This window comes from Phoca vitulina, unplaced genomic scaffold (assembly GCF_004348235.1).
Source record: "Phoca vitulina isolate PV1807 unplaced genomic scaffold, GSC_HSeal_1.0 scaffold17, whole genome shotgun sequence".
NCBI lineage: Eukaryota > Metazoa > Chordata > Mammalia > Carnivora > Phocidae > Phoca > Phoca vitulina.
The window spans coordinates 4,907,128-4,932,477 of record NW_022589720.1 but is presented as its reverse complement, the minus strand read 5'-3'; the positions used below and the strand labels follow the sequence as shown (position 1 = coordinate 4,932,477).

Genomic DNA, 25,350 nt, shown 5'->3' with positions numbered 1-25,350 from the left:
CTGTTCCTAATTGGTGATGTCATTGTTCTAGAAAGTTTAAATACAGAAATGGCAGGAGATGCTTCTTCATTCTTCGGTCTATACAAGTAACAGCCTAGGAGTGCAAGTCAATGCAGCGGTGATCCCAGGGTTTTTTGGTGTGTAAAGTATTTCAATACATTATTGGGTTGTTTTGTTTTAGATGTGAAAGATATCATTAAAAAGATTACAATTAAATATCAAACATTTTGATAGTTCTTCAACTGTGTGATCTGCATTTCTTTAATTTGTTACATCTTTTTTTCTTTAAGATTTATTTGAGAGAGAGAGAATGTGGGGAGGGGTGGAGGGAGAGGGAGAATCTCAAGCAGACTTCCCTCTGAGCGCAGAGCCCAACTTGGGGCTTGATCCCAGGACCCTGAGATCATGACCTGAGCTGAAATCAAGAGTCAGATGCTTAACTGACTTTTTTTCTAATAGTCTCTGTACCATTGTTAGCATACATGGTGAAGAGCGGAGGAGTCTCCATTTTCTCATCTGTTCTTGAACATTCATCATTGCAATTTTATGGTAATGTCATATATATATATCTCTTCAAGCCACCCGGCTCTCCTGTTTCTGCCTGGTTTATGATACAGTTAAGACATCCTGCAGTCTTGGCCGACTGTATGAAGAGGATCATGGATGTGAGGAAGTAGAGCAAAATTGGGTGTCTAGTTAGTGTATGATCTGTAAAAGCAGGAAGTTGTTAAGAGAGCACTTTAATATATATAATCCGTGGATGCTTTATTTTCTTTTTGGTCAGGTATCCTGAAGAACTTGCCTGGCACACAAATTTAAGTCGAAAAATCTTGAGAAAGTCTCCACAATTGGAAAAGTTTCACCAGTTTCTGGTTAGCGAAACCGAATCTGTGAGTAGATTTCTTTAGATTTGTTGGTTCCCTTGAAGCTTGAAATGTGCATGAGTATCTTGGTTATATTTTGTCCACACGTATCACCGGGAGCGACGAGGTAGATATGGCGTATGGAAAAGTGTGCTTGTCACCTTTAATTTCTGAGGACTCCTAAAGCTGCTCTCGTCTTTTTTTTTTTTAAATTTTTTATTGTTATGTTAATCCCCATACATTACATCATTAGTTTTAGATATAGTGTTCCATGATTCATTGTTTGTGCATAACACCCAGTGCTCCATGCAGAACGTGCCCTCCTCAATACCCATCACCAGGCTAACCCATCCTCCCAACCCCCTCCCCTCTAGAACCCTCAGTTTGTTTTTCAGAGTCCATCGTCTCTCATGGTTCTTCTCCCCCTCCGATTTCCCCCCCTTCATTCTTCCCCTCCTGCTACATTCTTCTTCTTCTTTTTTTCTTTCTTAACATATATTGCATTATTTGTTTCAGAGGTACAGATCTGAGATTCAACAGTCCTGCACAATTCACAGCGCTTACCAGAACACATACCCTCCCCAGTGTCCAACACCCAGTCACCCCATCCCTCCCACCCCAACTCCCACTCCAGCAACCCTCAGTTTGTTTCCTGAGATTAAGGATTCCTCATATCAGTGAGGTCATATGATACATGTCTTTCTCTGTTTGACTTATTTCGCTCAGCATAATACCCTCCAGTTCCATCCACGTCGTTGCAAATGGCAAGATCTTATTCCTTTTGATGGCTGCATAATATTCCATTGTATATATATACCACATCTTCTTTATCCATTCATCTGTTGTTGGACATCTTGGCTCTTTCCACAGTTTGGCTGTTGTGGACATTGCTGCTATGAACAGCGGGGTGCACGTAGCCCTTCGGGTCCCTACGTTTGTATCTTCGGGGTAAATACCCAGGAGTGCAATTGTACAGCTGCTCTCTTCTTTGGCCCGTCCAGTTGTGGAACTCGGGGAGGGTCTCAGCCACAGTTGTCCCCCTGATGTATCGTTTCCTTGCTCCTCCTGGGTCTGGCCGGCCATGGCGCTGGGCCAAGCAGCGCACTGCGCAGGAGGCATCGCTTGGGAGATGGGCCACTCCATCTGCTCCCACTTTGTTGTGTCTGTTCTTTCCGGGCTCCTGTCTCTGCTCCACCTTTGCCACAAAAAACCAACAAAGTCTGACTTTGACAACTTTGGTTCTCCCATGACACCTTGTTTTCACCTTCTTTGCAATCCTGAATTCTTCGGTTCGGTTCGGTCCCTGAACTTCTCAGCTTTAGCCTCACAACTGCTCTCTCAGAGTAGCTGTTCCCTCCTGCCTTACGCAGTTAAACCAGGTACCTGCGTGTTTCGCTGTTGAACTTTTCGGTGTTTTGGAATTGTCACTCTGTCATTTAAAATCCGAGTTCCCCCTTCCTGTTCTCTAGTCTCCTTTTTCTAGCCAAGGAAACCTTTGTGTTTGCCTAGATGGTGTGCATTTCTTTTCATCCTGAGCTCCTGAGCGGGCTTGTAGGCTCCCTGTGGTTCCCACACATCTCCCCTTGAGGCCCTTGGCCCTGCCCCGTTCTCTCCTGCCACGGTGGCGCTCTGTCCGTTATAGGTGATCTGGTAAACTGGCCTCCTGCTTACCGGGGCTTTCCACCCTCTCCCCCAATCCCATAAGGGAGAAACAGAGCTAGGTGCTGCCCCATTCCTGATTCTATCCTTGGGTCAGTACAAGAAGGGGTTCTCTGGCTGCACTTTCCATCCAGATGTAAGGTCAGGTGAAGGTAAACTAAGAGAACAGTTCAGGTTTGAATTTCAGCAGAGCAGAGGGTTTGTGGTGAGCGAGTTCCCCGTTGTTGGGCAGACTGGAGAGCCGCGTTTAGGTGGAGGAGATGGGAGGTGAGTGTTGGGAGCCTGGATTGCAAGGAACCAGTACAGGTTTTTGATCAGGCGTTGGTAGGGTGAGATGCTCTTTGGGGTATTCAGAGCCCCTTCAGAACATGCGTGGAAAGGAAGTGACTGACGGCCGGCTTGTCTAGTCAGGGACCCTGTCCCCGTACGGCTCAGATGCTTTGATAGAAAACTTGGATGAACGCAGGAGGCAGGCTTATCAGGATTGTACGTTTAACCTGGAGCCTGGAATCAGTGTGCCTGGTGAGTCGATGGAGATTCAGATAGTCTCCACAGACTCCTTGCTGGCCAGAAACCCACGAGGTGAACATCCGCAGGTTCGGCTGTGGGTCTGTGTCCGGTTTGGACAGACACGCAGGTGTGAGGTGAGTGGCGGCTGCCCGGATGGCTGTTCAGGTTCAGAAGAGCCAGGTTGTCATGGGGCAGAGGTCTCCCGGCAGCTGACGGCCTCTTGCTCTTTAAACGATGATTTCTAAGGCATTCAGTCTTAGGGCGGGTGAACTAGATCAGTGATAGAGGCCAGTGCTGGAGCCCATCAAGAACATGTGTCTGAACAGGCGTGTGTGTTAACAGACGCCCTGCCCACCGGCCAAGACCTAGAGGGCTGGTGGCTGAGTGGGGATGGTGGAATGTGGGAGCGCTGGCTGGGCTCTTCATCTTCTTGAGGGGCAGTTCTCGGGAGGACAGAGCAGACGTGGGCTCTTCCTACAAACAGGTAGGTCTGAAATAGAAGTTGCAGTTTTAGCTGAGAGGGACAAGTTGCTGTGAGTGGCTCTCTGTCCTGTGCTCGGGGCTCGAGCACAGACCGCTCCCTGCTGCCGAGGGTATGGTGGTGCCCGTGTCCACCTCTGAGCTGCTCATCCAGCTTCCGCTCTTTCTCAAGAGGGCGAGCTGGGCAGCATAAGCTTAAACTTCCCTTTCTTTTGTAAAATCCAGGATTATACCTGCATTTCTAATATTCTAACAGTAAGTTTTGCCATTAATGGTTATTCTTCCTTAGCCTTTTAGGTAGCAGCCGTTTACCCACTAGGATAAAAACCTGTCCTGTTTATGTAATGTTCTGTGTGATAGTATTAACCGTTTTATTGCACGTATGAGGATTATGTGGTCTTTTTCTGTTGCATATGAAATAATGCCTAATACTGAAAATTTCTGCCTTTTTAAATATTGTTCCTGATTTTTTAAAATTTTACTTTCTAAGGGAAATATCAGTCGTCAAGAAGCCGTGAGCATGATTCCACCACTGTTACTCAATGCTCACCCTCACCATAAGGTACTGTGTATTAAACAGAAAGTGGCTTTGTTTGTTGACACCTTTTTTTTTTAATATAATTCTTGGGTTTGCTTTTTTTTTTTTTTTTTATGCTTTTGATGGAGAATGCTGTGTTTTATTTTAGGTTCTTTTTTGCATTTTTGTCTTACTTAAATTTTACAACCCATGACTGTGTTTCTACTCTTTTAAAGTTTGCTCACTAATGTGTTTACTGCACAGATTATCGTCATCGGTCTTGACTGACTCAGTCAGATTGAAAATCGTGATGAACACATCCTGAGAACTTGTTACATGCCAAGCATTGCTTTGTGCTCTTCTCATACATTAATTCATTTGGTTATCCACACATCCCCATGAGGGTAGATGCTGTCCCTGTCCCTGTCTTTCCACATGAAGGAAAGGAGGCAAAGAAAAATAGAAGCAACTAGCTCAGGGTTTGGGGGTCAGCAAGTGGCTGGGCTGTTTGAGGCCTGGGAGTTCTGTCCCTTAGCAGGCTGCTTACAGTTACTGTCCTTGCTCATCCTCCCCTGAATTGAGTGCTTCCACTGGTCTGTAGGGTCGTTCTGTTCTTGTGGAGAGAGTATCTTTCTCCTGAGATCCCTGGAAGTTAAATATATCACGTTGTAGATTTCTTCTGTAAAGAAATGTATTTAAGTCTTAGAAATCAAAATATTAGAATGACTCATAAAATTGTTTTAAATTAAGTGTCGAATGTTTGAATTCTTAAAATAAAACCTCAAACATTTCTTGCTTTTTAACAGATCTTAGATATGTGTGCAGCGCCTGGATCAAAGACCACACAGTTAATTGAAATGTTACATGCCGACATGAATGTCCCTTTCCCAGGTATGATTAGACTGCTCTGTGGGGGGTCGGAGTGCCACTGGGCTGGGTGTAGATGAGGAAGAGATGGGAACACTGCTTGTGGGTTGGGTCTTTAAGCCTTCTGTGACAAGCAGATGGGTTTCTGTCCCTGAAAGTAGAACTGGACATTTCGCGTGCCACTGTGACTGGTTCCCAAACCACCGTGTTTGTACATCGGGGTGGGAGGGTGGCTTCATTCTAGAATTACGTGTGTCTTCTGTGAAAGTAAATGGTGTTTCTATATTAAGCCATAGTAGGTCGATTTCAGTTTGGATCTTCAGTAGTATCATTGTCATGTTGGGTCTTTGTGTTGGTTGGTTTTGTGGTGTCTCACTGCCCACGGGAGCGGCAGTAGAGTGTCGGGAAGAGCTGCTGTCAGGCCCGCCAGCTTCACATCCCCCTGCGGTAGGCGACAGTGCTCTACGTTGCATCCTGGACTTGGGGGTGTTCCGAGCTTGCAGAGGGCTCAGACCATGGCTGTGATCCGCTGTCGCTGGTGCTCCTTTCTGGGGGTTCTCTGAAGACGCCTGTCTGTGGTGGTGTTACTCTTCAAAGGTTTTATCTGCTTCTATTTCCCCTTCTTTTGTTCAAGCCACCTGCTCTCCTTCTGTTCTAATGGGCATGCTTGTTTAGCTTTGTTTGTTCTAAGTGGTTTTTTTTCTGTGACAAATAACTTTGTTTAAAAGGCTTCTTTATTCTTTTGTTTTTAATTATTTTTTCCAAATTAGTGGTAAAGAGCCTCTTTATTATCAGTGTTTTGCATTTCATATTTTCTTAAGAGCGATCTTGACTATAAAATGTTTTTAGGCGTATGTGCCTTTTTGCCGGTGGTGGAACCAGAAATGAGAAGAGGCTGCACCCGGGTTTTAGCCAGGGGGTCAGACCAGAATCGCCCAGGCAGCCTTCAGGAGGAGCCTGGGCCCCACCCCAGAAACCTGATTCACGGGGTCGAGAATGGAGGCCCAGCATACATGTGCAGTATTTTAAACACTTGTCAGGGGATACTGTTGTCTCCTACCCCTTTCTCTCTCCGCTCTCTTTGTTTTAATTGTTATAAAAGTAATAGAAAAGATGTTTTTGGCATAATAATTGTTACAAAGTGAGTAATTGTTCAATAGTTGAATAAATAGATCTTGCAGTTTTAGAATTTTATATGATCATAAAAATCTATGCTGAGCCATCTTTTTTTTTTTTTTTTTTTTTTTTTAAAGATTTTTTTTTTTTATTTGACAGAGAGAGACACAGCGAGAGAGGGAACACAAGCAGGGGGAATGGGAGAGGGAGAAGCAGGCTTCCCGCCGAGCAGGGAGCCTGATGCGGGGCTCCTGAGCCGAAGGCAGACGCTTAACGACTGAGCCACCCAGGCGCCCCCTGAGCCATCTTTTTGGACTACTTAGCTTATTCTGGCAAATCTTATGCTTGGGTCTTAAAGTTTGGTGGATTGCTGGTTCTTGAAGTCTGCCAACCAGGAGCATATGTATTTCAGAAAATTATTCTACTTATGTTGCATTTCACCTGACGCTATAACTTTATGTTCTCAGAGGGGTTCGTCATCGCGAATGATGTGGACAACAAGCGTTGCTATCTGCTCGTTCATCAGGCCAAAAGGCTGAGCAGCCCCTGCATCATGGTGGTCAACCACGATGCGTCCAGCATACCTAGACTCAAAATAGATGTGAATGGGAGGAAAGAGATTCTCTTCTACGATCGCATCTTATGTGACGTCCCTTGCAGGTATTTATGTTATTAAGAAACCAAAAAGCCTAAAATCCACTAAGGAAATCAAATTAAATATAGACTGATGTGAATTTGCACACAAATACACACGGAGTTGTACACGTTCTCGTGGCAGCTGGTATGAAGACACAGACCCTGTGACCCTAAATTAGACGACAGACACTCAGAATTTCATTGCCACCCAGCACAGCAGAACGAGGGTACGGAAAGAAGAGACACAAGATGGAACGGTTCTGTAGTCCTCACAGGGGCAGAGGAGATCCCTGAGGGGGTAGTAGCATCATAAGCTCTGTTGTCGATCCAGGAAATGATCGTTAGGAATGATTGTTCCTCCCTTTCCTGATTCTGCCTCATTCTGGAGGGATACGGAATCACACTGGGTTTTCTTGACAAGTCTTCTGTTACTCAGCACGGTGCGATTTAGGAGTTCAGACCTTTGAGAAACTCACTGTGCCTGTATTTGTACACATACATTTCTTCAAATTTTATGTGTAAGTATTAGATTGTTAGCGTTTACCTGTAAGAGAGTTTTATGGATAATTTTATGAGTCGGGCTGTATCCGGTGGGCTGTCCCACACAGAGCAGGGGAAGGGCAGCTGCATGGGTGAGTTTTTATGGAATAACTGAGTTTTTCCAGAAAGAAAAGGAGAAAACTAAAGATCTGTCTTAAGTTCCCAGAGGCAGTGACGTAGGCCATGGTCACCTTGTGAGCACACGAATTTGTCGAGCTGGGAGTGCAGAGATCACCACAGAACTCTGTTAGCATGGAATGCGGTGCTTCCGTGAGACGCCCGCTACCATGTTCCATCGCGTTTAAACCACAGCAGACCGCCTGCTTGTGACAGAACTCATTGGGAGAGCTGCCAGTCGGTAGTATGGATAGGATGGCACTTCAAAATTCTCGCAAGAACGCCTTGTGAAATAAAACTTAAAATGGGTCATGAGCCACAGCTGTCTGATTTTCCTTTAGCTCAGGTGTTTTCCCATTCCTGTGCTCTTTTGACCAGAAACCTGTAACTCACTTCTTGTGTCATCTTGGAGAATGCAGGGACCTTCTGAGCACCGCGTTGTAAGCTGAGGAAATCCTAAATACTATGGTGAATGCTAAGCCAGCGCTGTACCAGCAAGTGGCGGTTTGAAAGCCGTTACATCTGATGGGGCATTTTCATTCTCCTGGAGACCCTTCCCCTCAAGACAGTTAACTAGACCACCGAGGGGGATGAAACTACAGAAAGCCAGCTGGTCCAGAAAAAAATGGATAGTTAACGTCAGATGTGGACAGAAAGATAAATTGATCAAGTCTGTATTATAAAATTTACATGGAAATAGTTTCCATTAAGTAGAAGTAGAAAATCGAAAATGTTTAACTGATGCATAGAAAAATCTTGATAAAGAAGTTAAATTGGCTTAATTGAATTTGCTGTGGAAAATCCCTTATAAGTTTACCATTACTCACATAAATCTGATTAAAATGCCACTATTGATTAACCGAGTTGTTAAGTAGCAGGATCCAAATGTCTTCACAGTTCTGTCTTAGGTCTGAAAATTAGTATTGCTAGTATTTGTCTCAAATGGAAGCAAATTGATACATCTAGAAGTCTTGAATGAGGTTATCTGTTCAATTCTGTTATTTCCTCATCTAATTGAAAATTAAAGTATAATTTAAAAGTTTTAATGTCATTAGTGTCCCTAGAGCAGAAATAGAAAGTTGATGGTAATTTGTGAGAATTTAGATGGTGTTCTAATTGGTGTGTATAATAATAAAAATACCCATTTTGTAATTAGCTTGGATATGACATAATGGTTAAACTCTAATTGGTCTACCTGGTCAGAGTTTTTAAGTTCTTAAATATCTTCCTTTCTAGTGGAGATGGCACTATGAGAAAAAACATTGATGTCTGGAAGAAGTGGACGACCTTAAATAGCTTGCAGCTGCATGGGTGAGTCGGGCTGTATCCGGTGGGCTGTCCCACACAGAGCAGGGGAGGGCTATCGCTGCATTTGGGGACAGCATCTGGAGCTGGACTTGTTAATGGTCACTGTTGAGAGAGTTTGGGTCCGTATCAGAAGTAGTTGTTTTCAGAATCTCTTCAGAGTAGTAAACTGAAGACTGTATGTATACATTTCAGGTACACATTTATCAAAAGTGCCTTTTATGACAATTTCCTGTAACATCTCAAGACCTGTTTTCCTTGAAATGACCACTTGCCTTTTACTGTCTCACTCATCTTCGTTCTGTTTTCTGTTTTTTTGTGTTGAATTATTTTAACATTTTGATCTCAAATACTTACTGTCTTTAAAGACAATTTGGAAAATTCTTAAAAATAGAAGAAAGAGAAGATCTCGTAACTCAAAGATAACTTCTGTAATGTCTGGTGCGCTGTAGTGTTTTTCTGTGCATACCAGTCTTGAGGGTATGATCTTCAGGGCTATGGATTCTTTTTTTCATTTAACATTAGAATTCTGCATTCTTAATTACAGAATTGTGGGTAGTCTACAGTGTACTAATGAATATTCACTGTAAATAACTCCAGCAGGAGATTTTGTTTCTCTGTTAAATACTTTTTTTTTTTTAAAGATTTTATTTATTTATTTGACAGTGAGAGACCCAGCGAGAGAGGGAACACAAGCAGGGGGAGTGGGAGAGGGAGAAGCAGACTTCCCGCTGAGCAGGGAGCCCGATGTGGGGCTCGATCCCAGGACCCCGGGATCATGACCTGAGCCGAAGGCAGATGCTTAACGACTGAGCCACCCAGGCGCCCTCTGTTAAATACTTTCTAACTGTTTTCTTGTGAAATAGATACTAGGATTAGAATGTACAAAGGGACATAAGTTGTTCATAGAAAGAAAAGTTAAATGTATGTACAGATATGGAGGCTTTTTAATGATGAGACTCACATAATGTATTGACTTCAGTCACTAATCAGCTTTGTGCTTTGCTTGTCGGGAAGGGCTAACAGAATAGTAAATGCATTGTTTATATAGAGAGATGCTTTTTTGGTACGGAACACCTCATGGGTTTACTGTAACTTTGTTTAGAATCTTAAAGAGTTCTTTTTGTGGGAATTGTTTATTTTGTATATTGTTATAAGTCTGTCATAAAAACGTGTAATAAACATGTGGTATAATGGGTGCTGTGTGTGCTGCATGGATAGGTTTGGTCTCACGGTGACCTAGTATCCAACCCTTAGCTTACAGCTGCGGATCGCAACACGCGGTGCTGAGCAGCTGGTGGAAGGCGGTAGGATGGTGTATTCTACGTGTTCACTAAACCCCATTGAAGATGAAGCAGTCATAGCATCTTTGCTGGAAAAAAGTGAAGGTAAGTGTGCAGGACAAAAGATTGAAAATCTTTGTATGAGATTTTCAAAAACGTTGTTGATTGCCATAGTATATATTCACATAGACCTTTTCGGGCATTTGCTAGTATGATTAGCCTATAAACCCTGAAGCAAGCTACCCTTACTTACAAACATGCTTATGTAATGATTTTGTCATATTTAATGAATTATGACGATTACCTATTTGGTATCTCTTAAGTTTGAAAAATTAGGCCAGTCCTTATCACAGAGGTTTTTTGAAAAAATCTTAGTTGTGGAAAACACTTGTAACTTGAAGTTTACCGTCGTTTTAACTATTTTTAAATGTGTGTTTTGATAGTGCTAAGAACACTCATGTTGTTCTGTAGCCAATCTCTAGAGCTCCTTATCTTGCAAAGCTGAAATTATGGACCCATTACACAACTCCCCATTTTCCCACCCCATTATCCTCTTTGCTGTCTCTGAGTTTGATCACTCTAGGGATCTCACGGGTGGAATCAGATCATACTTGTCTTTTTGTTGACTGGCTTATTCCACTTAGCGCACTGTCCTCAAGGTTCCTCCATGTTCCGTGTTGTAGCTGGTGTCTGGATCTCCTTCCTTCAGCCCTGAAGGCTCAGGATGCCCCACTGTGTGCATGCGCCACATTCTGTCTCCCCACTCGTCTGTCCGTGGACACTTGAGGTGCTCGCTGTTTCAGTCCTTACGACTGGTGCTGAGACGACATGGATGCACAGATAGCTCTTTAGGATGCTGCTTTCAGGTTTTGGGGTGTATATCGTGTGGAATTGCCGGATGATATGATTCTGTTTCATTTTTGGGGTTCCCCCATGCTGTTTTCCACAGCAGCTGCACCGTTTTACATTCGCACTGACAGAGCACAAGGGTTCCCACTTCTCCACAGCCTTGCCGGCTCGGCTCTTGTTACTTTCTGCTTTCTTGATTGTAGCCATTCTAATGGGCGTGAGGTCTTAGCACACTGTTCTATACGAGAAACTGGACAGGTGGTATGAAATGTTTTTAAATGATAGTTTCCATAATGGTTTGATGTAAAATATCTCTTCTTAAAGTTTTTACCGATATGTTAATTTTTCCCATCATAGTCTCCTTAAAGCCAATAATGAGGGATTTCAGACTAGGATTCCAGAATAGAATGTGTCCACATTTGCTACGCACGTGTTTGAAGGAAGTTGGAACATAAATACCGAGACAAGTACCCACAGCTGTCTCGGCTTCCAGTTACCTTGTTTGCAGTGGCTGACTGACCTGTGCCGTGTAGTTTGCCCTCTAGTTGTTCTCTCCTTCGGAGTCCTTGAGATCGAACTTAGTATGTTGTGATTTTGTTTGGCTCTGCTTAAGTTGGCCTGTGTAAGGGTGTCATTTCTGAATGGTGTTCTTTGTAGGGTCATAGTCTCCATGTTTGTGGTGGGACTTCATTTCAAAGGCTTATGAAGAGAAGGACTGATGACATTGAGTGGTGACTGTAACCGCAGGTGTCCTTTGCTGCGTCATTTTTTCTTACTGGGCAGGCAGGGTTCCACTCTGGGTTTGCTGCGACAGCCGTCTTTCTGCATGTGGTGGTTTCAGGCCGCAGTGTAGTCTCCGTCTCCATCGTCTGTCAGGCGTTGTGTGTAGGCATGGCTTCGTGGAAGAGTGGTTCTTTGCTGAGCCTTGCACTTGACAGTGACTGAGGATCTGGGAGGAGTGAAGTCCCCACCCGAAGGAGCTCAGACCTGGCTGTAGGCAGAGCGGCTGATAAGCATTCAGTCTGCACACACTGGACCAGCGTCGGCTCTCCTGACCCCCACGGGGGCAAGGGTCACTGTTGAGCCCTGCCTGGGCAGCGTGTGCGGGACAAAGCTAATTCCTGCAAACCTGCTCTGTTATTTAGTGTTTGCTTTTAGAAGTAAGAATATTCAGATAGAATAGTACAAGTCAGCACAATGTTTTCGTCAGAGATTTCTTACGAGGACACCTCTGCCTTGAGGACTCTTTTGTTTTATTTTTATAATCGTCTGAGCGTTTCATAGCTTCTGTGGAGCTTTGTTGGATTTTCCTCTTCTGTGAGGCTGTCCAGTCTGTATCCGTGATCTGTGGCTGGAGGTATGTTTGAGAGGGTTCCCATCGTGGCCCCATCTTACAGCTTCTTATGAGCTTGTTACTGTGCACACCTGTTTTTAAAGCTGGGCTGTTGCCCTGCTGCACAAGTTTCGAAAACTAACTTGGGCCTGGAACAGAATGTTTACAAATTTTCACGGTTCACTTTAAATGTTACTTTTCGGTTCTGGGTTGTTTACTAGAAGTAAAGGCATGAAGACCCACGTCCTCTAGCTGGTGTGTGTCTAGAAGCCAGGAGTGGGTCGAATGCTCAGAGTCCTAGCCTCGTGGTGTGATTGCGGGGGGCTGCCACGGGGCTCACGTCGGGCACTCCGTGGGACTCTGCACCTGCCGCGTGTCTCCGCAGCTTCGTTGGCAGTAACTCACGTGCCACCAGTGTCCCTCGTTTTAAGGGTACGACTAGTGACCTTCAGTGGGTGTCTGTGCACAGCCATCCCCACAGGCCAGGCTTCGGCCGGTTCTGACCCCCCCACGGAGTGCTCTGAGGGCCTGTGTGCGCTCCCTGCCTGTGCCGCCCCCGCCCCCGGAGCCGAGGCGCTGCTTTCCGTCCCTGTGGAATTGCTCTCCCTGGACATTCCGTAGAAATAAAACCACACGGAATGTGATCTTTCGCATCTGGTTTTTTTCATGAGGCATAATGTGGAAAATTATTATTATTATTATTACTGTCTTTGTATGTAGGTGCTTTGGAGCTTGCTGATGTCTCTTCTGAGTTGCCAGGACTAAAGTGGATGCCTGGAATTACACACTGGAAGGTAATCTTTCTGGGAGGACTCTGGCTCCTAAGAGCAGGTACAACTTGCCCGGCTTGTCAGAGTCGTGAACGTTTTAAATTAAAGCAGCCACATAAATATTACTTTTGGTTGTGCAGTCAGATTTGTTTTAGAGTTAATTTTCAAATTCTATTGAATGACAAATGGTACAGTTCTACAAATATTTTCTTCTGGCAATGAGGAAGTTTCCCTGCCTTTATTCTGCAGTTAGAAATCAGCGTTGTGTATTCTCATCCCCATAAGTGTAGCTCTGCTGTATTTTTATTACTGGCTGGGATTCAAGCTTCGTTTCCAATATGAAACAATTTACTTTTCAGTTTTAAACCAGAAACTACCTGAGGCTTGTTAAAAAACAAAACAAAACAAAATAAAAAAAAACCTACATGGAAAATGCTCTTTTACAAAATGATTGTTCTGTTTGATGGAATACAAAATCGTCTCATTTTTCTCTTCCCACACAGTCTCAGCTTTGGAGAGCTATGAGAGTTGCCGTTTATCATGTTTGAGCGCATTTACATTAGCACCCTGTGATTTTCGTATTATTAGGTAGTGCTGTGATTTGGAGTCCTGCCGTCTCTCTCCTTTTGCAGGTAATGACGAAAGACGGACAGTGGTTTACGGAGTGGGAAGATGTTCCTCACAGCAGACATACCCAGATCCGGCCCACTATGTTCCCACCAAAGGACCCCAAGAAGTTACAGGCGATGCATCTAGAGCGTTGGTGAGTTTGTAAGGCTTGCAGAGGTTTGGGAAGGTGGGGAGTTGGGGCCCTCCGGCATTCCCGCAAGGCCTGGGCCATGCGTGTGGTCGACTCAGGGTGTGAACGTGCCAGCAAGAAAGAAGCTTGCATTTCCTGTTAGCTGTTGGCATTGAGCATCCCTAAGTACAGCCAGCCGTGAGGGCCCAAACGCTCGAACTTCGCATACTACCTCAACTGTGTACGCAGCCCACGCGGCCGTCTCATGAGTGCGGGTTGCGGGAATACTGACCAGAAGACACAACTTTTCTGTCACAGGTCATCTTTGCGGTTTTTGTCTTAATACTAAAAGAATATATTTTGAATCAGTTAAAAAGTGTGCATTGTGGGGTTTTTTTTTTTTCTTCCAGTCTTAGGATATTACCACATCATCAAAATACTGGAGGGTTCTTTGTGGCAGTGTTAGTGAAAAAGTCTTCAATGCCCTGGAATAAACGTCCACCAAAGGTAAGCATGTGGCATATCATGTAAGCTTTCTGTGCATTCCGGGAGGACACTGACGGTGGTCAGTGGAACAGTTTTTGGGTGTGGAGAGCAGCTGAGCATGAGCATGTGTGTGGTGGGGGTAGGGATTCATTTAAATTTTGAGTTTTCCAAGAAAGCAGCAATGTCTTAAAGGATAGATCCATGAAAAAGGCATACTTGGGGGATTACATTCCTTCTGCATCTTAAATTCAGTTATTTAATAAAAATTGAAAGACATAATGACTGCTCTGTGGCTCAGAGTTAGAGCCCCCCAAGCTGGCTTCTGTGCTCTGGTCCCTGGGGGTTGGTTCAGTTGAGCCCATTGCAGATGACAGAACTCTGCCAGCCTCAGGCCAGCCTGTCTTCCCGTGGGGGACAGTGACAGAGACTTTGTCCAGGCCTGGCCGAAAAGGAGACAGAGAAGGCCCGAGCCATTCTAATGGGTTGTTGTAGGAGGCCCTGAAGCAGGGAGGGTGAGTAGGAGGGCAGCCTTTCAAGTCTTTCCATGTAACGTCTGCTGCCCTCCTCTTTTATCAACATGACATTTATCTCGCTAGTTCATACCTCAGCCTTTCCATAATGTCAGAACATGGCTGGGGTCACAGTCTGAAAGTCAGTATTTCTTTCAGATGAACGCTTACAAAGGAGGACAAGAATGCTTAGGCTTTGCAGAGGCAGAAAGGAGAGTGGTCCTGGGGTATGGCTAACCCGCATGAACATTTGCGTGTCTGGCCCCACCGCCGGCCCAGGAGTGGAACCGGCATGTCCGGGCAGGCGCTGTGCTGGTTGTGGGAGGTTGGAGAGTGTCTGGACTCTCCTTGGCCCTGGACTCCTGGGTCAGGAACTCCGAGCAGCGCTGTCATCGACATGGAGTGCCAGCTACATGTGTACCTTCCACGGTCTTGCAGCCACTTTTTTAAAAGTGCACACAGGGGCACCTGGGTGACTCAGTTGGTCTGCCTTCGGCTCAGGTCATGATCTTGGGGTCCTGGGATCGAGCCCCATGTTGGGCTCCCTGCTCAGTGGGGAGTCTGCTTCTCCCTGTCCCTACTGCTCCTGCACGCTCGTGCTATCTCAGATAAATAAATCTTTAAAAAATAAAGATAACTATAAGTGCAAGGAAAAACGAAATTTTAGTATTTTATTCATTCCGGTATACTTAAAATTTTCTTTTGTTGTAATCATATAAGAAGTTCTTGATGAGTTATTTTCCGTGCTTTCATACTGAGTTTTTAAAGCCGTGTGAATTTACAGTCTGAGCTTCCTCGTCCTTGCACTGGTCACGCGGCGGCAGTGAGAAAGCACACCTGGCGCACGGCTCAGGTAGATTCCTTGTCTTCAGGACGCCCCGACGTGGAAGGGAGGGGATCTGTAAGCACAGAGCTGGCATTCCAGCCGGGGAGGCCGAGCTGCTGGTCTTCGACAGAGAGAGCGCAGAAGCAGCCTGGTGGGGAAGGGGCCCTGGAGCCGGGCGGGAAGGGGCGAGGATCAGCATTTCCAGGAGCTGGAGGGGCAGGGCCCAGGCCATCGCCACTGGGGCACGGTGTGTGGGTGACCATTTTGTCTCTTTTGTCTTTTACCTTTAAGTAAAAGCTCTTCTGGGAGGTGGTGTTGCATTGCATGGAGTCCCAGCAGCTCGTCTGCTTTAGAGCTTTGTCAGCTTGGAGAGTGTGTTCCACTTTTCTGAGGCCACGTGTCCTCTAATTTCATCAATCCTGTGACTTGTTAGGACGTGTCGTTTTAAATAACTTTTTATATAGTATTTTGTTTAAAATGCATATTAAGCAGTTTCTGTAAGTGAACCGTTGTGCTCATTTTTTAAGCCAGATACTGTGGCCCCAGTTCCGAAGTTCGTTCGTTGTTCTACGGTTGCTTCTGTGCTCCGTGGGGTGCCCTGGGCCTGCACCCGGGCACCGTGTGTCCGGGGCGGTGGCACTGACCTTCCCAGGCTGCACTTACTGACATGTGTGTCCTGGCCCTGTCTGCTGCTCCGGGATCGTGTTTGGCCCGTTTTTGCCCTTGAGCGTGCCACATGGCAGGTGCCCAGTAGCGTCTCTGAATGCGGATGAGCTGGCTGCGTCTTCGGCCTGTACTGGGAAATAGCCTGCATGTGCTCTTTGTGGGACTAGGGGGGAAACCGTGCCCACGACTTCTGTGTATAACAGCAAATAGAGTGAAGATACTTCCAAAGCATTCTGTTGCCTCTGAATGTGAAATGCCTTAGAGATATACGATGGGTTTTGTGTTGTGAGTGTTCATTTTTTTGCGGCAGTGTAAAGTGGGTTGCCTTGGAGTGTAGACGCACTTGTCCCCTGTTGAAGCTGCAGGGCGAGCCGGTGGAGCCCAGAGAGCCTGTGCGGTCCAGCCCTGCATACCCCACGGAAGGAGCAGCTGCGGACCCCGCTGAGCTGGAGAGTAAACCCATCATCAGTGGGATGGACGACACAGACATAATGGAAAGACCCGAGAATGTAGAGAACAGCGGAAGTAAGAAGGACGGAGTATGTGGGTAAGAGAAGGGGTCCTGTCTGCACCCTCGTGTCTTCCAGCCCCTTAGCTTGCAGGGGCGCGGGGCCGTCCTGCAGCAGGTGGGTGCCACTGTGTGTGGCCGGGGGTCGCGTGCGTGCGGAGAGCCCGGGGCCACGCAGGGCTGAGGAGGAGGGCCAGCAGGCAGGGGGAGTGCACTGCTAGCCTGTCACCTTAGGACTGATTACAGTGCATGTTTCTTGTCCTGATTCCCTCCTCAGTCCTCCTCCATCTAAGAAAATGAAGTTGTTTGGATTTAAAGAAGATCCGTTTGTGTTTATTCCTGAAGATGATCCATTATTTCCACCTATCCAGTAAGGATTAGTTGAACCTACTAAATTCTTGTTATAAATGTGTAACTGGTCACATTTGGCCATATATTTTTATTTAGTTCTGTATAACACCTTTTTTCCCTCGTATCGGCTTGGTAGAGTTGGGTGACACTTCAGAGAGTGTACGGTGAGCGACCAGAGACTGTGAAGTGGCTGGGATGGGGGCGGGGGGGCGGGGGGACTGGACTCCGGCCCTGAATGTCAGTCCCCCGGCGAAGCTTCCAGATCCGTGGCCGCCTGCCCAGGTCCTGTGTGGGACATGGAGACTGGGTCTGGGTGGGAGGTTGGGGACCCCAACTGGAAACTTCTGGGTGGAACAGAGGGGAAAGGTGCTTAGGATAACGGGCTCTGGTTCATCTCTTCCTGCTTAGTTAAGTCTCAGTATCCAGTCACCGCGGTGAGCACTTGTGTTGCCCTGTGGCTCGTGACCTTTTTCTGTGGGCTGTTGCCAGGTCTCTGGAGCAGCAGCGGGAGAGGGAAGGTGTGCTTGTCAGTGAAGGTCCCTGCTCTAGTTGTTTGCGGTGACCTCCATCAAGTGTGGACGTTGGGCGAGCGCGGCAGGGCGCGAGTGCCCTGAGCCGCAGATGAGAACCCGAGCTCTGTCGGGAGAGAGACCGTGCTGGAGGCACCTGTCGCGTTTGAACCGAACTCGTAAGCAGCTCTGTCTCGTTCGTAGGAAGTTTTATGCGTTGGATCCTTCGTTCCCGAAGATGAATTTGTTGACTAGGACTACGGAAGGGAAGAAAAGGCAGCTCTACATGGTCTCCAAGGAGCTGAGGAATGTGCTGGTGAACAACAGCGAGCGGATGAAGGTGCGCGCACAGCTGGGGCCCCGGGGGCCTCTGCTCTAGCTGGGGTGGAGGTGGGCTCGGGCGCCGGCTTTCCCGGTGTCATGTCTGCTGTGCTGATCGGTAGTCCACTGCAGCCACACTAGACCAGCCTCCTCCGAGGGCATCAGTGAGGCTATGAGAACCCCGACTTAGTCAGACTTGTAAGCTCTTCCTTTTCTTCTTCCCTTCCCTGCTCGCAGCTCTGCCTCCTTGGGGCACAAGGGGTTATTTTCATTGAATATTCAGCTTTTATTTATATGTGTGTGTCATCTCACTGTCTCACTTGCAGGTTATAAACACTGGGATAAAAGTGTGGTGTCGGAATAACAGTGGTGAAGAGTTTGATTGTGCTTTCCGGTTGGCACAGGAGGTAATTTGGGGCATAGACTTGGTAGCAGCTGGTGGTCAGCCCACGGGCGTGGGTGCCATGCGGGGAGGTGGGGGCTGGGGACGCGTGTGGAAAGGCCTCGGGGACAGCGGGTGATTGTCCTCATTCATGATGGTGGCCTCTCTTTACTCCCACAGGGAATATACACGCTGTATCCGTTTATTAATTCAAGAATTATCACTGTATCAATAGAAGATGTTAAAATTTTATTAACCCAGGAAAATCCATTTTTTAGAAAACTTAGCAGTGAGACCTACAGCCAAGCCAAGGACTTGGGTAAGCAGTTGGACTTGCATAGAGGCGTGACTTGTCCTCGTAAAGACAACGAAGACGTGGGTGTGCAAGCTTGTTAGAGCTTTCTCAGTCTTAGATTTTCATCTGTCGTGCCTTGCTCTCTACTGCTTCTCGTCAGCCTCCAGAGGGCTTTGTGGGGACAGAGGCACATCTCAGCATACCCAGGGCCAGAGGCACCCCTCAGGTCGCCCTGCTTCCCCAGGCCACGTGGAGGCCTGTGCTGCCCACCAGCCCACAGGTGTCTGCAGGTGTTGGGCCCTGGCCGTCCCGCGAGCCAGAGCCCCGAGTGCCCGCGGCCTGGCAGGGCCCCGCGGGGATGAGGGCACAGTGCTCGGGCTTGTGTGCGTCCCGTCCTGAGTCGCAGGGTGCTAACCAGCACGGGCTCCCGCGTTTGCTTGGCAGCCCGTCAGCCAGGTTAGAGCAGGCGGCAGGCATTGCCGGGTTCTCCCGCGGCCTGGCCGGCCCCGCAGAGGAGGTACTCGGTCGCGGTGTTTTCACGTTTTATAAGCTTCCGCTTCAGAATTATTCTAGTGATATTTTCACCTAAGAACAAAAATAATTCCACCAAGAATTCTAATTTTGTTTTTCTTTTCATTCTTGTTGATTTTTTATAACTTTGTTCACTGTTTCTGGCTCAGCTGGCCCAAAAACTGCTCAAATCAAGTTACTGCAGTTCTGTGGTTGTATGTTTTATGTCCGAAACTGAAAGATACAAAACATGCTGTGTGGAATCTCTCCTGGTGTCTCCGGCAGGAGCTGCATCTAAAGTAGAGATTATTTTAAAGGATAAAGGGACCATTTGCATTTGTTTTCTTCTTTGTCTTAATCTCATATTTAGATGGTTGGGGTATAATTTTTGACATTTTTTATGTGTGTTTCATACTGTTTCTGGAAGTTGGAGCAATTATTTGTTTAATCTTGAATTTTGAGAATTAACCAGTAGTTAATTGTGGGCTCCCTGCTGCTGAGAGAGACTTTCTGAGTATTTTCACCTAAACCCTACTGGTCTGATGCAGTCCCCTGCCACATTGCCTGGTCTGCTTGGTGCTCGGCTTGCTAGTGGCTCTGTGTTTTTAGAAAGAAAGTCCTCTTTTCTCCATGGAGATCCTGAGGACCAAGAGTGCGGATTATTTGCGGCCCTCTCTCCGCAATGCTGGACACACAAACAGCTTCGCCAACACATTTCTGTTTCTCTTCCAGCCAAGGGGAGCATCGTCCTGAAGTACGAGCCAGACCCTACGTAAGTGTGGGTGCTCCTGCCAGTGGGGGGACTGTGGATGGTCGTGGGAGCCTCTGATGAGCATTCTACTGAAGACAGTGTTGTAGAAATTTTAGAACAAATATTATTATTGTATACATAATTACACATAATTACGTATTATATACTAATATATATGTTATATATATATAATTATATATCATCACTAGAATACTCTCTTACAGAACATTCAGCTCAGGCCAAAATTTTCATTTAGAGAATAAAACGTGCAGTACTGCTTCTCTGTGCCTGAGAAATCTAGTTCTGATTTTTTCTTAAACAGAATGAAGTAAAGGTTGAAAGTTGAGAGAGTGTCTTTCCGTCTCTACCGTGGGTTCACCCCGGGTCTGTGGGTTCCGTGTTTCGCAGGCGTCAGGCGGCAGGGTTCTAAGGCAGGGGTGAGGGTTTGCTCCTGCGTGACCGCTGTCCTGGGGTGCTCACAAGTACCCACGCAGCCCTCAGGAGTCTGCGGAGAGTAGGCCCTGAGGGTCAGCGCTGGCCAGAGCGGCTGAAGAGCTAGGGAGCTGGTCGGGATTTGTACCCAGGTCTGGTTTCACGTGTCGCAGGCGCCTCTTTCTAAAGTAAAATACCACTTCCAAGGGGAGGAAAGAAAACAGCACAGGGCTGGAGAGGGATTTGGGGGAGAGCTTAGGTGGAGCCGCGGACAGTTCTCTGGGAGGTGGTATTTGGCCAGACTCTGGTGAGAAGGAAGTGGAGAAGCACCAGCCCTGGGGAAGGGATGAGCTAGAAGGCAGCCTGCGTGGAGCTGGCAGAGGAGGGCAGGCCCGAGCCCCCTGCGTGGTCTCCACCGCCTCCATCTGCCGTGAAGACAGTAGCCTGGGCGTGGGCCTGAGTGTGCGGTGGGAGGCAGGGGTGCAGGGCAAGAGGGGGGCAGCTGGGGCTGGGGCAGGTGCCTGGGCCCAAGGGTCGGCAAGAGCGGCGCACGTGGGGTGCGGCGGGGCTGCGTATAGGACGTCGCGCACACGAGGTGGGCTGTGGGTGGCGAAGGTGCAGGAGTGCCCGGGGTCGGCTTCCGGGTTGAGTTGCGCACGTGTCATCCAGGGACGGGAAAGCGGGGGGAGAACGGACATACTGAATTTGAAAATGCTGGAATAGACAGCAGGAGGCGGCCAGGCCGCTGCATGGAAGTTTGGGGAGTTAAGGGGAGAGGTCATCCCAGGTGTGGATCTTCGGGGCTCTCGAGCGTGTCAGTGCTGCGCCAGCCGCGGGCCTGATGCCGGAGCTCCGAAGGGCCGTGTAGGTGGGAGCCGGGCTTTGCAGGCGCTCGTGCCAGTGTCGGGGTCCGGGCCCGTGAGGTGGGATCAGCTGGGGGCGCGAGGCAGGAGAGAAGACGCAGGGAGGAGCAGGGGGAGACGGCGGTGCCCCACGCGCACGCCGAGCTGTGGCAGCCGGCGCAGACCACGCTTGCCAGGCGTCTGCGGTACGCGACAGCGAGCGGGGATCTGCGGGGCGCGCGGCCGGCTCAGAGAAGGTCTACGCGGGCGACACTTCGGCCGGCTTCTGTGCTCGTGGAAAACCCAAGAAAAGGAAAACAGGCTGTGGGTTTCCGGGAGCAAGGGGCGGTGTCGCAGAAGCGCTTGGACAGGGACCCGGGAATGGGTTGGAAAGGCGCGGATACCGTGTGCTCTCCCGCTCACTCGCCCCAGGTCTGTGAGCCGGCGCGCGTGACGCAGCTGCCGGAGCCCCTAGATGGAAAGACAGCACGGGGTGGGCGTCGGGGCCTCTTGTCTTCTCCTGTCATCGTGTTTTCTCAGTGTATCGTCCACTTTCCCCGGGGAGGTATGCAAAGGTACTGAGGAGTTTCCCTCTCTTTTTGTCGTGGTTTATGTCTCTCGGTGGTTCAGCCCCTTCTCTTCTGCTGTGTGTGTTTTTTTTAAATCTCATCAGAACCCTCCTGTGTTAGTTCCTTCCTCTGCCTGCGACCCTGATGCCTGGCATCGCGTAGAGCAGGACGTAGGGTTGATGGAACGGGGCTCTAGGAGCCGAAATACTAGAGCAGAGTCACACCTGAAGGGAAACGATGATTTGCATGGTACTCGGGAAGGGGCACGTGAGTCACACGGTAACTGGCATCTCAGCCAAGGAAGGGGGACTTGAAGCCGCCTGGCGAGCAGGTGGGCACGTCTGTGCGGCAGGATGGAGCAGACTCGGGGAAGCAGGGGTGCTTTGGGCCCCGATAACACTGCATGCTGGAAACGGGCGAGCAGAGTGTGCTGGGGGCCCGTCCTATCATGTGGCTAACCGAGAGGAGTTGGGGTCACCCAGCCCAAAGTAGGGGAAGCACGGAGTGTCGGCAGCAAGGGCCGTCTGGCTCCCAGCCCGGCTCTGCAGACCTGAGGCCTCGCGGGTAGGTCTTCACCTTTGAGAAGATGGAAGTACTGGGGAATTCTAACGTTGGAAGTGTGTGTGAATTCTGGATGTGGGGGTTATTCCATTAGGAGCTTTTAGAAAGAAAAACTGGCCAACATGAGCATGTTGAGAATATTTAGGACTTGAAGCAGGAGCTGATCTTCCTTGGAGAAAACCATCCGTAAGATCACAGACGAAAATGCTCCAGTGCTTTGGGCATGTTGTTTTCAGAAAGGTTGCCTTTTAATCCTTCAGTGCAGTTAGGAGGACACACGATACTCACACACAACCACTTTTTTGTAGGAAACCAGACACCCTTCAGTGTCCCATTGTGTTATGTGGATGGCGGGGAAAGGCCTCCATTCGGACTTTTGTGCCCAAGAACGAACGGCTTCATTATCTCAGGATGATGGGGCTGGAGGTGTTGGCGGAAAAGAAGAAGGAAGGGACTGTTCTGGCTCAGGAGGGCGCAGGCAGCTCTGGGCCGCCAGAGGACGAGGTGAGTGCGGAGCACGGAGCGGAGCCGGACGCCAGCACGCACGCCGCCTCGGGTCCCTCGGACCCTGCCCCGGCGGAAGCCATCCTGCCCCGGTGAGGAGTCCCTGGCACCGTCCGCATGGGCAGCCTGCAGGGGCCTCCGCCTCGGTGTTCAAGGCCAGGCCCGGAACTTCTGACCTGTAAGTACAGGTTTTTGAAGACTGGAGACGGATGGAATCATAGAACAGTCGTGAATGATCTCAGTACTGCTTTCATTTATTTTTTAGCTTTGTTAGAAGTTGCTCATTTTACTGTTTCTTTGGCAAAACTGGGTCCATTGTGCCTGTGGCCCACGGTAGACTGTCACCATTAGTCTTACTCCTCCCAGGAAACAAAACTGCCCTTGCAGGAATTTTCAGGTCGCCTTTGTTGTGCCTATGTTGGTCTTATGGTCCGGTGTTTCTTTTAATTATTATTTATAGAAAGAATCTATAACTCATCATGGGTCATTGGAAAACCATCCTGTAAATTTTAATAATTGTATCAAGTTGCGCATTAGCAGTGCGACATTAATGTATGGTGGGTTAACATCTGAGGTCTCAGATGACTTCTGTGCCTTTGTAGCAAAAGGTAAAATAATAAACTCTTTTTTCTCAGAGTACGCAGTCTCGTGATATTCATTGTGAAGGTTTTAGGTCTTTTTATTGAGTGGAGTGTTTTGCAAGTCTAGGTTTTAAATGGGGTTGGGATCCTTGGAACACTGAAATAAATTATTAATGATGACGTGTATGTGTGTATGAGTTGTTTTTACTCTCGGTGAGGCGGAAGGAACAAACTTATTTTTGGGTAAATGGAAACGTTCAGCTTGTGAAAGGAATTTTAATGCGAAGTTTGCTCTCGAGGGAGTAGTTTGACGCAACAGGACGTGAAGCTTTTCCTGTGGGCTCCCCTCTTGTTCCGTAGAGGGCAGCGTCCACTGCCGGGAGGGTCGGGGTGGGGGGTGCGGGCTCGGTTTGTCAAGGTGAGAAGCGTCTGCAGCCCTAGCGGGGCTCCCTCGGGCACTGTTGTTAGGGGACCTGGAGGGGATGCTCATGAGGCAGGTGCCGTGGGGCCGCCTTCCTTCATCACTTAGGAAGCCCCTGCTGTGTGTCAGGCAGGGTCCTGGGGCCTGGTGACCCGGCTCACCCTCACGGCCAGTCTCAGCGTCGTCAGGAGAGTGTGGCATGGCGAGCCTGCGTGTCCCCGTCCCCTAACGGGCACAGTGGTTGACAGCTGCGTTTTATCAGTACCCCAGCTGAAATACTTGCAGCCCCGGCTCCCTTTAATGGAGCACGGTGCTTGGAAACTGAGGCCTGGAATTAGGTGTGTTCGTTGCTACGAGGTGTCACTTCTCACAGACCAGACAGAACTGGGAATTAAACGTCTCTGTGAACACACACAGCGTGCATAGAAACATGTGCATGTGAGTTTGTCGTTTAAACAAGTTGCTGGTTGTTTAAAGCCCGTCACAGCAATCCGTCTGACCCCAGCCCGTGCTCCATCTGTGTGGATCACCCCCCTCTGTATCACATGGCCCTGATTTTCCCCACTGCATTTACGTATTTGTTCAGCCTTTGCATGTTCTAATCCCCTGCTTTGGCTGGCTCTGGAACACAGATCCAGACCCTCCCGCACCCAGCTGTTCTGTCAGGGCCACACTTGACCATCCTTCCCGCTGCTTCCCTGGAGACCGTCCCTGATCAGGGCCAGCATGACGTTCAGCACCAACTAAAGGGAAGGGGAATCTGCGTTCTCTTGCAGTTTCTCCTCCAGACCTTCTTTACAATGGAGATCTCTGGCCCTACTTCGTAGAGATTCTGTTGCATGTGGCTGGCATGGACTCTAAACCCTACATCGTTCTGCTGTGTGGCCAGGTCGAGGGACCGAGGGACCGTTGGTTTGAATAGCTAGCTCACCTAACAATGTGACACTGTAACGACAAATTATGACCATTGCTGTCTTCTTTGCAGTAAGAGGGCTAACATTTGTCTAGTTGAGGTGCTTTGGAAACATTCTTAAGTGCCGTCCTAAGCCACAGGCATGGTTAGATTGTCAGGACCAAATGCTGCGTGACAGTCAAGGTTGAAAACCGCTATGTCCACACTGCCTCCTTTGGACAGAGAGCACCCTTGTGTTTGGACAGACCTCTTCCCAGTTTGACACATAAGCAAACGAGGCCTAGGCAGTAACAGCCGTCTGACAGGACGATGCCTGGCCCCGCAAACGCAGTGTAAGTGATTTGCTTTGTGGAGAAACCACACAATCACTTGCACAGGGAAGACTTAATAGCATCGCTAACTAATGGGGCTGGAGTGGTGAGGGGTTGGCTGGTAAAAACAGGATGCCGAGGAATATAGGAATGCCAGGAGGAACTGCCATTGTGCTCAGCTAACAGCACCTCTCTCCCTGGGGTTTGGTGGGAGGGCTGGATAGCGGAGAAGTTGCTGCCGTTCTGGATCAGCGGAACTTGCTAGAAATCTGCCCCCTAGGCTACTGGGGAAATGCTTTTCAACAGAGGCGCGGGGCTAGGAGAGCGGGGTGGTTCTCGGGACGGCGGCCGGCTGCCCTGCACTGCGGAAGCTACGGGCCGTGAGCAGCCCGGGGATGCAGCACCAGGGCCAAGCAGCCGGAGGCCCGCTTCCTGCCGTGTGTGCCCGGGGCTCCTGCAGCCAGAGCGCCCGTGTGCGAGCTGGCCGGACGCATTTCAAGGGCCCAGACCCGTTGAGA

At 48.4% G+C, this 25,350-nt stretch overlaps 1 protein-coding gene across 3 annotated transcripts; it reads left to right on the top strand.

Annotated features, from left to right (window-relative positions):
• The first annotated feature begins 455 nt into the window (after positions 1-455).
• Positions 456-23,245, top strand: NSUN2 (NOP2/Sun RNA methyltransferase 2). 3 transcript variants are annotated; one of them, XM_032415318.1, is made up of 17 exons: positions 456-890; positions 4,003-4,074; positions 4,836-4,920; positions 6,480-6,672; positions 8,542-8,616; positions 9,868-9,998; positions 12,796-12,869; positions 13,478-13,608; positions 13,995-14,091; positions 15,364-15,432; positions 16,437-16,618; positions 16,857-16,949; positions 17,644-17,779; positions 18,087-18,167; positions 18,323-18,461; positions 19,680-19,719; positions 22,411-23,245. In XM_032415318.1, exons 2-17 carry the CDS (start codon positions 4,033-4,035, stop codon positions 22,700-22,702), a joined length of 1,860 nt encoding a protein of 619 aa, XP_032271209.1. In that variant the 5' UTR covers positions 456-890; positions 4,003-4,032; the 3' UTR covers positions 22,703-23,245. The 3 variants fall into 3 exon arrangements, with proteins under 3 accessions (XP_032271209.1, XP_032271211.1, XP_032271210.1); XM_032415320.1 differs by lacking the exon at positions 15,364-15,432 and having other exon boundaries at positions 457-890; XM_032415319.1 differs by lacking the exon at positions 15,364-15,432 and having other exon boundaries at positions 458-890; positions 16,431-16,618.
• Positions 23,246-25,350: the final 2,105 nt, after the last annotated feature.

Excerpts from the sequence above, each read along its gene's own strand:
- NSUN2 (XM_032415318.1), top strand. The coding sequence starts at position 4,033 with ATGATTCCACCACTGTTACTCAATGCTCACCCTCACCATAAG. Across the intron at positions 4,075-4,835 it reads ATGCTCACCCTCACCATAAG|ATCTTAGATATGTGTGCAGC; the intron begins GTACTGTGTATT and ends GCTTTTTAACAG. Across the intron at positions 12,870-13,477 it reads CTGGAATTACACACTGGAAG|GTAATGACGAAAGACGGACA; the intron begins GTAATCTTTCTG and ends CTCCTTTTGCAG.